The sequence below is a fragment of the Ovis aries genome, chromosome 21 (genome assembly GCF_016772045.2).
Source record: "Ovis aries strain OAR_USU_Benz2616 breed Rambouillet chromosome 21, ARS-UI_Ramb_v3.0, whole genome shotgun sequence".
Taxonomy (NCBI): domain Eukaryota; kingdom Metazoa; phylum Chordata; class Mammalia; order Artiodactyla; family Bovidae; genus Ovis; species Ovis aries.
The window spans coordinates 5,178,616-5,197,836 of record NC_056074.1 but is presented as its reverse complement, the minus strand read 5'-3'; the positions used below and the strand labels follow the sequence as shown (position 1 = coordinate 5,197,836).

General features: G+C 39.4%; 1 protein-coding gene across 1 annotated transcript; it reads left to right on the top strand.

The window, feature by feature from the left end:
* Positions 1-16,862: 16,862 nt before the first annotated feature.
* Positions 16,863-18,089, top strand: LOC101110889 (upstream-binding factor 1-like protein 1). The gene has a single exon (XM_012102267.4). The coding sequence runs from the start codon at positions 16,869-16,871 to the stop codon at positions 18,087-18,089; it is 1,221 nt and encodes a 406-aa protein (XP_011957657.3). The 5' UTR covers positions 16,863-16,868.
* The last annotated feature ends 1,132 nt before the right edge of the window (positions 18,090-19,221 follow it).

Below are 19,221 nucleotides of genomic sequence, written 5' to 3'. Positions count from 1 at the left end.
GTTAGCAGTCTCAGTGATAAGCTACCACTCTCCCCAGCATTTACTGTTTGCAGTAGCTTTGATGATGGTCACTCTGACTCATGTAAGGTTAGATCTCATTGTAGCTTTGATTTGCATTTCTCCAGTAAATATTGATGTCAAGAATCTTTTCATGTGTTGTTTGGCCATTCATATGTTTTCTTTGAAGAAATGTCTATTTGGGCCATCTGCTCATTTTTTACTTTTGTTTTTTAATACTGAGCCACATGAGCTCTTTATAAATTTTTGGAGACAAATCTCTTGTTGGTCTCATCTTTTTCAAATATTTTCTTCCATTCTGTGGGTTTTCTTTCTGTTTTGTTTACAGTTTCCTTTGCTGTGGAGAAGCTTTTGTGTTTAACTAGATTCCATTTGCTTATTTTTTAAAATTTCCTTTAGGAGAAGGCTCAAAAAAATCTTGCTAAGATTTATGGTAAAGAGTGTTCTGTCCATGTTTTCATCTAAGAGTTTTATAGTATATAGTCTCACATTTAGGTTTTTAACCCATTTTGAGTTTATTTATGTGTATCAAAGCAGTCAATCTTAAAGGAAATTAGCCCTGAATATTTATTGGAAGGACTGTTGCTGAAGATAAAGCTCCAGTACTTTGGCCACCTGATGCAAAGAGCCAGCTCACTAGAAAAGAGCTTGATGCTGGGAAAGATTGAAGGCAAAAGGAGAAGGGGTCAGCAGAAGAGATGGTTAGATAGTACCACCGACTCAATAGATCATACTCTATAAAATTCTACAGGAAAACATAAGCAGAACATACTTGATGTAAATCACAGCAAGATATTTTTGACTCATCTACATGGAAAAAGCGAGAGAGTTCCAGAAAAACATCTATTTCTGCTTTATGGCTCTGCCAAAGCCTTTGACTGTGTGAATCACAATAAACTGTGGAAAATTCTGAAAGAGATGGGAATACCAGACCACCTGACCTGCCTCTTGAGAAATCTGTATGCAGGTCAGGAAGCAACAGTTAGAACTGGACATGGAACAACAGACTGGTTCCAAAGAGGAAAAGGAGTAGGTCAAGGCTGTATATTGTCACCCTGCTTATTTAACTTCTATGCAGAGTACATCAGGATAAACGTTGGAGTGGAAGAAACACAAGCTGGAATCAAGATTGCCGGGAGAAATATCAATAACCTCAGTTATGCAGATGACAACACCCTTATGGCAGAAAGTGAAGAGGAGCTAAAAAGCCTCTTGATGAAAGTGAAAGAGGAGAGCAAAAACGTTGGCCCAAAGCTCAACATTCAGAAAACGAAGATCATGGCATCCGGTCCCATCACTTCATGGGAAATAGATGGGAAACAGTGGAAACAGTGTCAGACTTTATGTTTTGGGGCTCCAGAATCACTGCAGATGGTGACTGCAGCCATGAAATTAAAAGACGCTTACTCCAGACAATCTCTTTAACAAGTGGTGCTGGGAAAACTGGTCAACCACTTGTAAAAGAATGAAACTAGATCACTTTCTAACACCGCACACAAAAATAAACTCAAAATGGATTAAAGATCTAAATGTAAGATCAGAAACTATAAAACTCCTAGAGGAGAACATAGGCAAAACACTCTCAGACATAAATCACAGCAGGATCCTCTATGATCCACCTCCCAGAATGCTGGAAATAAAAGCAAAAATAAACAAATGGGATCTAATTAAAATTAAAAGCTTCTGCACAACAAAGGAAAATATAAGCAAGGTGAAAAGACAGCCTTCTGAATGGGAGAAAATAATAGCCAATGAAGCAACTGACAAACAACTAATCTCAAAAATATACAAGCAACTTCTGCAGCTCAACTCCAGAAAAATAAATGACCCAATCAAAAAATGGGCCAAAGAACTAAATAGACATTTCTCCAAAGAAGACATACGGATGGCTAACAAACACATGAAAAGATGCTCAACATCACTCATTATTAGAGAAATGCAAATCAAAACCACAATGAGGTACCACTTCACACCAGTCAGAATGGCTGCGATCCAAAAGTCTGCAAGCAATAAATGCTGGAGAGGGTGTGGAGAAAAGGAACCCTCCTACACTGTTGGTGGGAATGCAAACTAGTACAGCCACTATGGAGAACAGTGTGGAGATTCCTTAAAAAACTGCAAATAGAACTACCTTATGACCCAGCAATCCCACTTCTGGGCATACACACCGAGGAAACCAGAATGGAAAGAGACACATGTACCCCAATGTTCATCGCAGCACTGTTTATAATAGCCAGGACATGGAAACAACCTAGATGTCCATCAGCAGATGAATGGCTAAGAAAGCTGTGGTACATATACACAATGGAGTATTACTCAGCCGTTAAAAAGAATTCATTTGAATCAGTTCTGATGAGATGGATGAAACTGGAGCCGATTATACAGAGTGAAGTAAGCCAGAAAGAAAAACACCAATACAGTATACTAACACATATATATGGAATTTAGGAAGATGGCAATGACGACCCTGTATGCAAGACAGGGAAAGAGACACAGATGTGTATAACGGACTTTTGGACTCAGAGGGAGAGGGAGAGGGTGGGATGATTTGGGAGAATGACATTCTAACATGTATACTATCATGTGAACTCAATCGCCAGTCTATGTCTGACGCAGGATGCAGCATGCTTGGGGCTGGTGCATGGGGATGACCCAGAAAGATGTTATGGGGAGGGAGGTGGGAGGGGGGTTCATGTTTGGGAATGCATGTAAGAATTAAAGATTTTAAAATTTAAAAAATAAAAAACTAAAAAAAAAAAAAAAAAAGACGCTTACTCCTTGGAAGAAAAGTTATGACCAACCTAGATAGTATATTCAAAAGCGGAGACATTACTTTGCGAACTAAGGTCCGTCTAGCCAAGGCTATGGTTTTTCCAGTGGTCATGTATGGATGTGAGAGTTGGACTGTGAAGAAGGCTGAGTGCCGAAGAATTGATGCTTTTGAACTGTGGTGTTGGAGAAGACTCTTGAGAGTCCCTTGGACTGCAAGGAGATCCAACCAGTCCATTCTGAAGATCAACCCTGGGATTTCTTTGGAAGGAATGATGCTAAAGCTGAAACTCCAGTACTTTGGCCACCTCATGCGAAGAGTTGACTTATTGGAAAAGTCTCTGATGCTGGGAGGGATTGGGGGCAGGAAGAGAAGGGGATGACCGAGGATGAGATGGCTAGATGGCATCACAGACTCGATGGACATGAGCCTGAGTGAACTCCGGAAGATGGTGATGAACAGGGAGGCCTGGCGTGCTGCGATTCATGGGGTCACAAAGAATTGGACACGACTGAGCGACTGAACTGAATTACTAGGGTAATGAAAATAAAAACAAAAATCTTGATTGTTTTAATGACTAGTACCTTCCTACCACATGGTCTTGAATCAGCATATTTTTCTTCAATTTCAATTCTGGATCTTTATTAGAAAAATATCAAACAAACTATATGGAAAACATATATGCTCTCCTATATCCATCGTAGTGAATATGATCTGTGTCTCTGAATCTGAAGTTTTATTCTGGGCTCCTTTTCCCCATCACCCTCTTTTACTGTTTTGAAGGCTTCAAGACATAAACTGCTAAGCATTTGCTACCTATGCTTTTAAGATTCAAATTCATAAAGTTCTTCAAGCTTGTAGGCTAATTTTCCCCAGGTTGTACGTAACAGAGGCAAGCGCCTCTGAGAGTCAGAACAGTGGAAGCAGACAGGCAAAAAGAAAAATGAGAAAGATTTTTTAAGAATGATACAAATTGATGTTTCTGCCTGATTAATATAATATGAGAAAAATTCTGATGAACTTTTTCAGGTTAGTGTGTATTAGTAAACACTGATGAAGCCTGTGGCACCAAAAGAGGAACTCTTGGGTGAATCCTCACCACAGTAATGAGTCTGTCTTGCTGTCCATGTACAGGCCTGTGACCCCGAAGCTCATTTCAGGAGCCATCACTGGGTGATGGTCAGGCTCAGCCCCTTGCTGTGAACTTGAGGCAATACACAGGTCACAACTTTCCTGTGCTGTGAAAAGTAATGAGAGGAACGTAGCTATGATTACCCTACTCTTTATAACCTCAGAATTTTTGCAGTATTTCCCAGTTTCTTCTGTAGATTTGCTGATTGTGCTTGAGACTGATATTTTTCCAGTCAGAACTCCCAGAAAATCATAGCCTGTTATTTTTTTTCCAGAAAGAATCTAAGTGGTGGCTCCTCTACGAGAGACAATTTTGTTGTTAATAAGGATTTTACTGGACTCTCCTTTGGTTTCCAAGGTGTAAAGTTCCTAACAGTACAAGACCGTGCCCTCTCCTGGTCTCCAGCCTCTATGTCATCTAAAAGTGAAAGGCACTCAGTCCTGTGCAACTCTGCCACCCATGGACTATACAGTCCATGGAGTTCTCCAGGCCAGAACACTGGAGTGGGCAGCCATTCCCTTCTCCAGGGGATCTTCCCAACCAAGGAATAGAAGCCAGATCTCCCACATTGTAGGCAAATTCTTTATCAGCTGAGCCACAAGGGAAGCCCAAGAATACTGGAGTGGGTAGCCTATCCCTTCTCCACCGGATCTTCCAGAGTTAGGAATTGAACTGGGATCTCCTGCATTGCAGCTAGATTCTTTACCAACTGAGCTATCAGGGAAGCCCCTATGTCATCTAGGTTTTTGGTATGTTTTTTTTCTCTTGATGGCTCAGTGGGTAAAGAATTCACATAAAATGTAACGCAGGGGACACATGAGACACAGGTTGGATCCCTGGTTGGGAATGTCCCCTGAAGGAGGAAACGACAACCTACTCCAGTATTCTTCACTGAAAAATTCAACGGACAGAGAACCTTGGTGGGCTACAGTCCAAAGAGTCCCAAAGAGTCAGACATGACTAAGGACACATGCACTGTGCACACCAAACAAGTATTTGAGAAACTTTCTCAAAAATCCTAAACCCTTCCAGGGCAATAAGTTTTTAACTCCAATATATAATTAATTCAAACTGCTCTTACTCTAAAGAATCTATGGTCAACATGGGAAGCTATTAAGTGAGATGAAACTTGGAAATTAAGACAAAAATCTCTTAAATCTTCCCATTAAAGAGCTGTAACTTCCTAGACAACCTACTCATGTTAGGGGTTTAGATTCCACGTGTGATCCTTACAATTATTTGGCTTAAGACAATTTTAATCCTTTTTGTCAATTCTTCCTGATTTTACAAATAATTAATATTCTTTGTGCAATGAATAATAGATTCATTTATAATGCAAAGAAAATGAAAAACCAGCAATGGCACCTTTGGAAATATAAAATATTACCATATTATGTTTTCAAAATATAAGTTATATCCAATTTAAACTTTCCCCTTTTTCTCAGACATTATTTCAATTTTCAACTCATTGAACTTCATTCCCTTACCCTATTCCATGTCAGGTAAGGCAAAGATCGCTGCATTGTAGAGAACAAGCGGGCTTGCTATGATTCAACAAGCTGAGTCACTGCTACTCAGAAAGTCACTGCTACTAGAAGGAAAATCATAGTCTCTTTTCTCACTTGTGGGCTTCCCAGGTGGCGCTAGTGGTAAAGAACCTGACTATGCAGGACACTTAATAGCTGAGGGTTCGATCCCTTGGTTGGGAAGATCCCCCGGAGGAGGGCATGGCAATCCACTCCAGTATTCTTGCCTAGGTCATCAAAGTTACTACAAACAGTAAATTCTGGAGAGCATATAGAGGAAAGGGAATCTGCCTACATGGTTGATGGGGATATACATTGGTAATACCACTGTGAAGAATACTTAAAATTCCTTAAGAAACTAAAGGTAGAGCTTCCATATGATCCAACAATCCCATTCCTGTGTATATATTCAGAAAAATGTGGTTCAAAAGGAAAAATGAGCCCAAACATTCATAGGCAAACTGTTTACAACTGTCAAGACCTGGAAGGAACCTAAATGTCCATGGACAGATGAATGGATAAAAAAGATGTGTTGCATATATATAATGGAATATTACTCAACCATTAAGAAGAACCAAAAGTGCCACTTGCAGCAACATGCATGGACCTGGAGACTGTCATACTGAGTGAAGTAAGTCAGAAAAAGAAAGATCAATATTATATGATATTGGAATCTAAGAAAATGGTACAAATAAAATTATTTGCAAAATAGAGTCACAGATGTAAAAGATAACTTACTAGAAATATTTTAGGAGCTAGGAAGGGTGGAGAGATTAATTAGGAGATTGGGATTGACATAAACACATTGCTATGTACAAAATACACAATGCTATATATATATATATATCACTATGGGGTACAACTGAAACTAACACAATATTATAAATCAATGATACGTCAAGATTTTTTTAAAATAAGTGAATAAATTTTCCTGTCTAGTGTCTTTCCCTGAGTAGAGCATCATGGCTCTCTTTGATAACTTGGAAAATGTTTTGAGGAATAGAATGTGAATATAGTCAAAATAAAGAAAATCTTAAGAGATAATTGCCCACACTTCACAGACAATATCACATTTATTTAACAGATTGTCTGTGATTCTTTTAGTCTACCCTGTAGTGTACGACTATGCCATAATCATTAATTTCACCACCTAGTATGAATATTTCAAATGTGCTCACATATTGAATAACAGAATGATAAAGTATGAGATGACGTGCAGGGAATGACTAAAAGACCAGAGTCTAAGAGAATAACCACTAACGGCTATTGTGTGTGCAGTTATAGAGAGAGTGAAAGCAATAGTGTGTAATCAAAACCAAAGCAGAGCAACAAAAAAAGCCGAAGCAAATCCTCAGAGGAAGACTTTCATGGAAAACTGAATGAAAAGCATGAAATTTAAGAGAATTTTAGTTCTTAAGAGGTTGAGAACATCCATGAAACAGGAGAGGCAAGAGTAGTAAGTGATATTATTGGGGAGCTTGACTGCTCTAGGTTGAAAAATGGAATATGAAGAACTCTTTCTGACAAAATATCAAGAAAATTATGCAGGCAAAACAGAAAGATTACCAAAAACATTGGGTAGTCATAGGTCCCTATAATTGGGACTATGATAAAATTTTATAAAGGGAGATGTGAATCCATAATTGGGGAGTTCAATTATATTTCCAAACAGAACTTCAAGAATTAGGAATGTGCAGTCAACCTCTGACTTTTTACCTGAGATTGAATTATGACAATTGGATTAAGTAGGTTTCAAAAGGTTTGCATGCAATTGTTGTCCTCGGCTGCATTTACAACTTTTGAAAAATTGAATCGTGGGCACCTATACCTTTTCGCCAGAGAAGGAAATGGCACCCCACTCCAGTACTCTTGCCTGGAAAATCCTGTGGATGGAGGAGCCTAGTAGGCTGCAGTCCATGGGGTCGCTAAGAATCGGTTGCGACTTCACTTTCACTTTCACTTTTCACTTTCATGCAATGGAGAAGGAAATGGCAACCCACTCCAGTGTTCCTGCCTGGAGAATCCCAGGGACAGGGGAGCCTTGTGGGCTGCCGTCTATGGGGTCACACAGAGGCGGACACGACTGGAGTGACTTAGCAGCAGCAGCAGCATACTTTTTTACAGGGTTGATAATCCTATCACTTGGAGGAGTTGGGCATGACCTTTGGAGAACATATAAAGAATCCAGCAAGGGGCCAAGCTTATCTCCAGAGCCCAGAGCTGTTGAGTTTAGAATTGACTGCACTGTGGAGACCTTTGAAAGTTTTTGCCACCAGGAGGTTTCCACCTAAACCCTGAACTGAATTTAACAGAGTTACTTACTGAACAAGAGAGAGATTTCTGTAACAGTACTGAGGTGAGTTCCAATCCAGGTAAGATGAATTTGTGCTATGTTCATTTGAAAATGAAACTTTAATGGTAATCATGAACACAAATGTTAAGTTTTTCTTTTATAGATTTGTAATATTAAGTAATTTAATCATTCTTATTTCATTACCTTATACATTCCTAGATGTTTTTAGGTCTTAAAAGAATGGGAATCTGTGTTTGTGGAAAGAGCAGAGGGGACTTTGGGAGAGAGCCAAGACTCTGGAAAAGCTATAAAGGGACAAGACAAAAATTGTAATAGCCAATACTTTTAATTTTATGTGCTTGGAAGACATTTTTGTTCTTTTAAAAGTACTGAAATTAAAGAAAGGGATTTCTTTTTATCTGAATTTAGATAAGCACAAAATAGTTGCAGCTAACTTAGGTCGAGAATATGTTCCAGAACCTGAATTGATTCTGTGAAGTTGGGAGATTTTTCTTGTCCAAGAAAAATGAGTCCCACAGATGTAGCAGATATGGCAGGGAGATCACTGGACTTGGAACGTTGTCTGCCCAGAGCATTCTGAGGCAATTATTTCTATTTCTTAAAGAGCTGCTACTGCTGCTGCTAAGTCACTTCAGTCTTGTCCAACTCTGTGCGACCCCACAGACGGCAGCCCACCAGGCTCCCCCATCCCTGGGATTCTCCGGGCAAGAACACTGGAGTGGGTTGCCATTTCCTTCTTCAATGCATGAAAGTGAAAAGTGAAAGTGAAGTCGCTCAGTCATGTCCAACTCTTCGTGACCCCCATGGACTGCAGCCTACCAGGCTCCTCCGCCCATGCGATTTTCCAGGCAAGAGTAAAGAGCAGTGACTTCACTTAAATATCTGGGAAACTGAAGGAACAATCGCGTGTCTGCACTGCGTCCTGTCCTGTGGGAATTGCTGTGGCATAAAGTGAAACAGACAGCAAAGGAGCAGCAGAGCCTGGAGAGCTCTCCTGAGAAGCAGCAGTTCTGATGTCCAGTGTCTCCAGTGTCCAGTGCACGAAGGCTGGTCCTTACAAATTAAATATTAAAATACTAACAATGGGTCTTTAATCTGTAACAGACTGACATACAGCCAACATTTTCTCCCAAGAATTATAGGTACTGACAGAAATAAATTATTAGCTAGGAAGAGTAAGAGACACACCATAAAAATTATCCCATAGGTGAACATAACGCTCAACTAATGACTTTTGTTTGTTTTGAAAAATCTCATTTTCTTAGTATTAGCACCTAGGAAAGCAGAAGTATTTGGATGAGACTGAATGAAAAGATTTTCTCCACCATATTTTATTGGCATGACTATGTCAAAACATACGTGAGTGTGCATGTAGACTCATACATGAGACTGAATAAAAGATTTTCTCGACAACATTTTATTGGCATACGTGAGTGTGCATGTGTATGGCTCTGAGGGGTGTGTGTGGAGAAGAAAATATGAAACAGCTTAGCTACTGCGCACAATAGTTGATTGAATCAATAATATTTTGTGATGTGGCATCTCAAAAAAATGATGCCTTCTAAATATTTCCTTCTGCAAGAAAAAGGTTAAAGATGAATGATTCTCCTTTGTGGTTACTATAATCCATTTATAGTACATGTAATTGAATTCTGCTGATGAAATGATGGATATATAAATTTACACCAAAACTTCTTCTGTATTTCAGAAGGGGATAGACAGAAGTTTATTTCCCCTTACCATCGAATGGAAAAACATAGGGAAAAGTAGCCGTATAAGTAGTGCTCATAATTTCCATAGTCACCTGAGAAGGGAGAAGAGATAGAATTCAGTGATGTAGTGTCTATATTTTCCTCATAGGAGTAACATGTACATCCTTGCTAGAGTCAAGATCTTATCATTTTAGATAGATTGATTAATATTCTTTCTGTGTGCATGCCTGCATGCTGATTTGCTTCATTCCTCTCTGACTCTTTGTGACCCCATGGACCCTAGCCCGCTAGGCTCCTCTCTCCACGGGATTCTCCAGGCAAGAACACTGGAGTAGGTTGCCATGCCCTCCTACAGGGGATCTTCCTGACCCAGGAATGGAACCTGAGTCTCTGATGTCACCTGCATTGGCAGATGGGTTCTTTAGCGTCACTAGCAAAACCTGGGAAGGCCAATATTTTCTATACTAGGTTAAAAACTTCATAGTACAGGTATCAGTGCATGAAAAAAGTTAGGATAGCACTAAATGATTGAATTGGCAGTTGGACTTCCCCAGTAGTTCAGACAGTAAAGCATCTGCCTGCAATGGAGGAGACCTGGGTTTGATCCCTGGGTCCGGACAATCTCCTGGAGAAGGAGATGGCAACCTATTCCAGTATTCTTGCCTGGAGAAACCCATGCACAGAAAAGCCTGGTGGGCTACAATCCATGGGGCCGTAAAGAGTTAGACACGGCTGAGCGACTAACACACACAAACACACATACACACACATTTCATATTATTGTTAGAGACCAGAGTCTCATAGCCCTGCTGCCTCATATTTGGGTGCTAAGTGCTTTACTTGAACGCACAGAAGAGAGGATGGCGAAAATGAGGGCTAGCCACTGTCCATGGACATCATCATGTTTATGAGTTTCCTAGGGCTCCACAGCACATGAACCCACATGGGGTGGCTTAAAACCAGTGTATTCTCTGACAGTCCTGGAGGCTGGAAATCAAGGTGTTGGCAGGGCCATAATTCCTCCAAAGGCTCTGAAGGGATTTGTCTGTCTCTTTCAGTGTCTGGTGATCCCTGGAATTCTTAAATTATGACAGATTAATTTAATTCAGCCTCTTCATATGATGTTTCTTGCTGCATCTGAAACACCCCTCTTTTCTCTCTTATCAGGACTCCAGTCAGCAGATTTCGGATCCACTCTCTACCCTGAATGGTCTCATCCTGACATCCTCCAGGTGATTACATCAGCAAAGACTTTATTTCTAAAACAGGTCTTATTTAGAAGTACTGGCTGTTAGGATTCGGACATGATGTGGGAGGGCATAAGAGGAACATTGATCTCACTACCTCATCCAACAGAACGAAATATTATTGCCCTCAAATCTGAGTTCTCATGTTTTGCTGGGGGAAGTAAAAATCTCATTATTTAGTTTTTTTTTTTTTTTCTTGCTTTGCTTTGTAGGTAGTTATATGCAGTAGGGAGAGAAACTGTTATGGTAAGATTTCAGATTTGCCAAGTTTGGCCAATGAATTTCTTAGAATATTCTTCTAGGACTACAATTACTGGGTGAGAGGCAAACATATTTTTTAAGAATTTTAATGCATATAATGAAAACATCCTCTGTTAATCCCGCACAAACATATCAAAGTATGTGAAGGTATACAACTTTACTGTCAATAAAACTGGATATTATCCTTCTTAAAGATTTATAGATTATATATAAATATATATAATATTATGTATATTATATTATATATTAAATTATATATAGATTATATATAAATAATAATAAATTATTAATTTACTTGCTTTCTACTTAATATATTGGAAGTTATTTATTTTCAATAATACACAATCTGCTAAACTTAGTCTGAATTTGATATTATAAGCATAAAAATGAAATTATTGATTCCCTTAATTAATTTTTATAATAGCATATTAAAAATAATTAGAACTACAGACCTCTGAAAAATACTTATATGAAGGTTATGAATGTGATGGGTTATTCTAATAAAAATAGTGTTTTCAGGAGCAGTTCATTCTTATTATCAAAATATTATAAAATATATTTAGAGAGATCAAAAGCAAAGAAGTTTACTGCCATGAACATTTTTGAGAATTTTAACACTTCCCACATATATTTTTGTACATGATTTCAGTTTTGGCTGTGTACACCAATAAGTAAAAATATATATAGAAAACTGAGCCATATCTTTTCACTGTTTTTTTAAAGTAAATATTTCAATTATTTCATTTTCCAATCATATTCTATTGTTTGTCACTTAATCACTAGATGGAAAGTACATTTATAACTAAATTTGAAAATAGATGAAGCCAGTTTCAAAAAATCATGAAGTCTGATATTGTCAAGCATTCTTTAATCTAATAAGTAATCATATCATTCTAGACATACTTTAGACCACCTCAGATTCAATCCAATTGCTTGCAACAATGCCCATGGATTTTTATAAATGAATTGCTCATATTTAATAACCGTATAATCAGAATTAAATTAGCCAAGGATGACAGAATTTGGAGCCTCTGTTTCTTTAGTTCCAAAATTATCCTCAATAATTATTCATATTTTCATGTATGCTATACGGTGATAGAAACTGATTAGAACTGAAGGGATTAAAACGTCCATTCTAAACATGACCTGTTAGTAGATCCTTAGCTCAGTTCAGTTCAGTTGCTCAGTCCTGTCCGACTCTTTGAAACCCCATGAATTGCAACACACCAGGCCTCCCTGTCCATCACCAACTCTCAGAATTCACTCAAACTCACGTCCATTGAGTTGGTGATGCCATCCAGCCATCTCATCCTCTGCCGTCCCCTTCTTCTCCTGCCCCCAATCCCTCCCAGCATCAGAGTCTTTTCCAATGAGTCAACTCTTTGTACCACGTGGCCAAAGTATTGGAGTTTCAGCTTTAGCATCAGTCCTTCCAATGAACACCCAGGACTGATCTCCTTTAGAATGGACTGGTTGGATTTCCTTGAAGTCCAAGGGACTCTCGAGTCTTCTCCAACACCACAGTTCAAAAGCATCAATTCTTCGGTGCTCAGCCTTCTTCACAGTCCAACTCTCACATCCATACATGACTACTGGAAAAACCATAGCCTTGACTAGACAGACCTTTGCTGGCACAGTAATGTCTCTGCTTTTTAATATGCTATCTAGGTTGGTCATAACTTTCCTTCCAAGGAGTAAGCGTCTTTTAATTTCATGGCTGCAATCACCATCTGCAGTGATTTTGGAGCCCAGAAAAATTAAGCCTGATGCTGTTTCCACTCTTTTCCCACATATTTCCCATGAAATGATGGGACCAGATGCCACAATCTTAGTTTTCTGAAAGTTGAGATTTAAGCCAACTTTTTCACTCTCCTCTTTCACTTTCATCAAGAGGCTTTTTAGTTCCTCTTCACTTTCTGCCTTAAGGGTGGTATCACCTGCATATCTGAGGTGATTGATAGATCTCCCAGCAATCTTGATTCCAGCTTGTGCTTCTTCCAGCCCAACATTTCTCAGGATGTACTCTGCATATAAGTTAAATAAGCAGGGTGACAATATACAGCCTTGACGTACTCCTTTTCCTAATTGGAACCAGTCTGTTGTTCTATGTCTAGTTCTAATTGTTGCTTCCTGACCTGCTATATCATGTGAAAAAAAAAAGGTCAGAAACTATCACTACATGGAAAGATGCATATTCAACTACTTTATTAAAATATAATAAAATATGGAGGGAATTGGAATAGAATGTGGGACCCTCAATATGAGAACAGAATGGATATTTATTATAAAAATCAATGGTGAGAATAAACCAGCCCTGGAGGACTTTGGCAGTGGATGTTAATGGAGAAGAGAAAGGACATGAATCTAATCAGTGTTGATTTGGTTTATCCAAGAGAACTGTAGCAACCTAATCAAAGGAGGGGCTTCAAGGATCCTGATAGTCAAGCATCTCAAAAGCAATGTTTCTGTTTTCCTTTTCTCCTATTCAGAGATGTTTTAAGTTGTCTGAACCCTGGGAAACTCTGAAAGTTACAGGTGCTGACCCAGCCAGAGAGCACAGAACTCCTGACCTGATTGGGTGGATTTTCCTACTGGAATTGATGAGATCAATTCTGCAATTTTATGGTGAGTAAAGAGTTCTGAGTAGTGGATTTCTTCCTTCTTATATATATATATATATATATATATATATATATATATATATATATATATACATTTTAACACTCAGCAGACTTCAGAATTTCTGAAACAAATGAAGTACTCCCAGCTAATAAAATATTTGTAATTGCTTTCAGTTCACTCTTGGAGCTAGACAATTATAATATCTTCCAATGTTTAAAATTTGTAAATGAAGATGAATGATTCTGCTAACTTATGGTTTCCATGGTGTAAAACTAAATTGTGAATTTGGGGGTGGGGAATCCTATACAGATAGTTTTTACATTTGGCATGATGCCTAAAACTTGATTGAGAAACTGTTGTAGAATGTGAAGAGTAATATTTCTTCAGGAGATGGTGGGGCTCGTTCTTTGAAATAGCCAGTGATAACCTAGATGCTGGTGATGACTCTCAAAACATAACATCAGTGACACCAAATACAAAAAAGCAGAGAAAATTCTTCACTCAGTCTGATATAGAAATGGAAATCTTGATTAATTTCAGTCCTTTATTTTTATGCCCACTATATTAGATAGCACTATTATTTTTAAGTATTTAATTAAAATTTCATTTATTTATTTGTATGTTCTGCTTCTTAGTTGGAGATATGTGGGATACTTAGTTGAGGCATGCGAACACTTAGTCATCATCCATGAACTACTAGTCCTGGCATGTGAGCACTTTGGTGTGGCCTGTGGGATCTAGTTCCCTGAGGGGGATTGAACCCTGACGCCCTGCACCTGGGAGCATGGAGTCTTAGCCACTGGACCAACAGGGAAGGGCCAGCACTTTTGCATTTTAACTTGGAATTTACATATTTCCAAATGTGAAAAATCTTTAGGAGTATCAGTTCAGTTGAGTTGCTCAGTCACGTCTGACTCTCTGCAACCTCATGCACTGCAACACACCAGGCTTCCCTGAGGATCGCCAACTCCTGGAACCTACTCAAATTCCTGTTCTTCGCATCAATGATGCCATCCAACCATCTCATCCTCCATCGACAACTTCTCCTTCCACCCTCAATCTTTCCCAGCATCAAGGTCTTTTCCAATGAGTCAGTTATTCACATCAGGTAGTCAAAGTATTGGAGTTTCAGCTTCAGCATCAGTCCTTCCAATGAATATTCAGGACTGATTTCCTTTAGGATTGACTGGTTGGATCTCCTTGCAGTCCAAAGGACTCTCGAAAGTCTTCTCCAGCACCACAGTTTGAAAGCATCAATTTTTCAACACTCAGCCTTCTTTAGGGTCCAACTCTCACATCCATATATGACCACTGGAAAACTATATGGAGTTTTATCAGCAAAATGATGTCTCTGCTTTTTTAGTATGCTGTCTAGATTCGTCATAGCTTTTCTTCTGAGGAGAAAGCTTCTTTTAAATTTGTGGCTACTGCCACCATCCACAGTGATTTTGGAGCCCAAGAATACCATCTGAGCCACCAGGGAAGCCCTAAATTGTATTTAATAGGCCTTAATACAATGTCTATTGATGTTGTCTGAAAAGAAATATTTAACCCTTCAAGTCTTTGACTCTTACATAAACACGTTTACACTTGTCTTCATCTTCGATGGTACTTCTATTGTGCGATGAATCATATCAATTATTATCTCAGTTGCCCATTCAGTCCATGGCCACCTGGATGCTTCTTTCTATACTTATAGCTGACTCACATTGTTGTACTTCAGAAACTTATACAGTCTCTAATGCAATCATCCTCCAATTAAAAATAAATTAATAAAAAGGAAAAAGGTAGCTATTCCCTGGAATCCAATGGAGTGCTACTAATTGAGAGATTATATTCACATTGAATCTGAGCAGAGTACAGAGAGTTCCCATATATATCCCACCTCCTCAAAACAAAGGCACACATACAGGTTCCCCATTATCCCATAATGTATCGGAGCGGTGTATTTATTACAACTGAGGAACCTACACTGATTCTTCGTTGTCACCCAAAGTTCCTGATTTTACATTAGTGTTCATTCTTGGTGTTTTTATTCTACTAGTTTTACACTGATGTATAGTGACAGGCACCCCCCGGTATAATGCACCAAAGTGTTATATGCCCTAAAAATCTTTTGTGATTGCATGTTCATCAGTCCTCCAACTGTAACTGCTGGAAACCAAGGATTATTTCACTCTATATTTTTCTTTTTCTGGAAGGTGGACTCATGAAGTATGTATCCTTTTCAGATTAACTTCTTTCTCTTAGTGATATGCATTCAACTATACTCCATGTCTCTTGCTAGCTTTCTCACTCATTTCTTTTTAGCAGTGAATACTATTCCATGGACTGGATGTACCAGAGTTTCTTTGTCCATTCATCTACCTAAAGACATCTTGGTTGCTTTCAAGTTTTGTAGTTATGAGCAAAGCTGCTAGATGTATCCATCTGCAGTTTTTTATAAATGGATTCACCTGATTCTGGCAAATGTAGAAGAACAGGATTATGAAATTTCATGGTAGGAGGATATTTAGTTTTGTAACAAACCACCATGTTGTCTTTCAGAAAGTGTTAGTCTTTCAGTCATGTCCAACCCTTTGTGACCCCATGGACGGTAACTCACCAGGTTCCTCTGTCCATGAAATTCTCCAGGCAAGAATATTGGAGTGGGTTGCCATTCCCTTGCCCTGTCTTTCTGAAGGCCTGTACTGTTTTGAATTCCCATCATCAGTGAATCAATTGATGATGAATCCTGATTCTCCCCATCCTCTCAGGATGTGGTGATGGCCATCGTTGGGATTTTGACCATTCTTATCCATGTGCTGTGGTTTGCCATTGCTGTTTTAAAGTCCTTTACTTTTCAGGCACTTACTTTTATTAACTCCCTTCATTTTCTCTTATTCTTTGTCCCTTGAGTGAATAGCCAGTCTTTTAGTTTCCTCATTTATATGTAAAACACTCTCTGGTGAAATTGTTTGGGAGGCAGAGTGAATGGGGTCTGAAGATACTTAACTCTGAAAATGAAGCTTCATAATGTTCAACATGAATATCGATTCAGACTAGGCCAGTTTTCATTTGCATTCTTAAGGGTAAATAAAATGATAGAAGAGACATATCTCAAGTGGTATGTGCTTCTCTCATGTGTCACATAGGAGAGTAACTTTCTTTTTCTTTCTTCACAGAATCATCACCCTCACCTGCTGAATCTTGGGAGTGCAGATGCTGGAGATTCTGCTGAGATGGCTGAACCTTTAGGACCATGTAATTTTCCCAAAGACCTAGAAATGGTGATGCCTAAAAGTCAAGATAACTGGTCCAAAGAAGACATTGTGCAGTTACTGGAATATATGGAGAAAAGCATTCCATCCAGTGACAGGCACACATTCAAAATGACCCAGTCAGTGATGGACTGGGAAAAAGTAGCTTTTAAAGATTTTTCTGGGGAAAAATGCAAACTCAAATGGTTAGAAATTTCTCATAACTTGAGAAAGTTTCGCACTTTGAAAGAATTAATCCTGGAAGCTAAGGAAAATATTAACAATCCTTCCAAAAGTAGAAACCACAAGAAACATCCTGATTTACCCAAGAAGCCCCTGACAGCTTACCTTCGCTTTTTTAAAGAGATGAGACCTCAATACCTCCAAAAATACCCCAAGATGAGCAACCAGGAGCTGACCAAGATTCTCTCTGAGGAATACAGGAAGCTACCTGAACAGCTCAAGCTGAAATACAGTCAAGATTTCCAGAAAGAGAAACAGGAGTTTCAGGAGAAAATGGCTCTGTTCAGAACACAGCACCCTGAACTAGTCCAGAACTCCAAGAAACCTGATGTCCCCAAAGGAAGTCAAAGCAAAGTGCCAAAGAAGTTTCAGGAAAATGTGCAAAGAGTGAAACATCCCCCAGAAAACAATCTAGCCATGAAGTGGAAATTCCACGGAGAGCCCAAGAAGCCTCCGATGAATGGCTATCACAAGTTCCACCAGGATCTCTGGTCGAGCAGGGAGCTGAAAGTGGTGCCCCCAAGGCAGCGCATGGTGGAGATCAGTAGACGCTGGCAGCGGGTCCCCCAGGACCAGAAGGAGCTTTATAAGAAGCAGGCGGAGGAACTGCAGACACAGTACAGGGTGGACCTTGATCTCTGGCTCAGGACTCTGTCTCCTGAAGAATATGCTGCCTACAGAGAGGCGACCTGTGCTAAGCGTAAGAACATGAAGGTGACAGGGGGCCCGAACCCCAAGATTAGGAGGATGAGCCTGCAGTCCCCATCATCAAGGAATCTGCAAGGAAAGCTTAGAGAGAACCCGGGGTTTCAGGCTGCAGAGTCAGAATCATCAGACATGATTGGAGAACATTCTCCTGCCTCAGGGAGATCAGAAGAAAATGAGGACGAGGAGGAAGGCTCCTCAGCCCCCAGCACTGAGGAGGAAGATGGAGATTCTGAGCCAGAGGACCATGGCTCCAGCTCATCGTCCTCAGGGGACTCCTCTGACTATGATTCCAACTGAGTTTAGTTCACAACCCGAAGAGACAGAGAACTTTCCAGCAAACATCAATGGGCTCTTCTCTCTGTTGCCTCTTCATTGCCTTCCTTCTTTCCCTCCCTCTTCATGCAAAGTGGGACCTCTTGGAAAGAAGGCATCTTGTGCTGTAATTTGTGGCCTCTCCATCTACCCCATGTTCACCCTGAGAGAAACTCAATCCAATGATGCCTCATGGAATAAACCCTGAGCTGACTGGGCTGCGGGGCACCCTGGACTAGACTGAGCTCCCTGAACTGGAAAGGTTTGCTCTCCTCACCATCTGCCTTCCAGACATGTGAGGGGCTCCAGGGGTCTATGACCCCCCCCTCCACCTTTTTTCTGTGACTTTGTCCCTCAGGACTCAGGCACTGAGCTGGGGAGGGAAGATCTGATTGACTGGAAGTAGGAGACTTGCCTTTAAGAAAATTGTCTCTGTCCCTTCTCTCTGAAGTGAGGAGCTGGCCCTTCCTTATCTTGGAAGCCAGGATGGGCATGTGGGCAGCAGCATTTCTCTCTATATATTTATCCTTTGAGCTATTAGTGAGATTTTTCTTACTGATGTCAAAAATTAGAAATTAAAATTTAATACTGCTCCATTTGAGTTAGCTTTTCCTTAAAACCAGCACCCTTTGACTCAATGACACTAATTTTCCAGGCCACATCTAAATTTCCTCTGATTTCTACCCCAACCCATTCCTCATGCTGAAGATTGTATGGAATCATGTTTTTGCCATAGACTTGTTTTTTTTTTTTTTTTTTGCATTATGTTATGTGATTGTATTAAACAGGTGTTTTGTATAAGCATTTTAGTCCATAGGTTACTAAACTGGGAATTTTTATGTATTAGAATGACATTACTTTTAATATTTTGGTTTATTTATATATTTAAAAATGAGGGTAAGCCATCATCATCTCAATGTACTTTTCTAAGTATTCTTGGCTGAAAATGAAAAATATTCATTTTTGGCTCTAATGCACTATTAGTATCACTGAAGTAGTTGTGTTCTTATATATGAAAAGGGATAAGTTTTGAGAGTTCATCTTACTCCTTGATGTCTTAGGGAAATATTTTATTCTTTATAAATATACAGGCAGGGAACCTACTGTACAGTACATG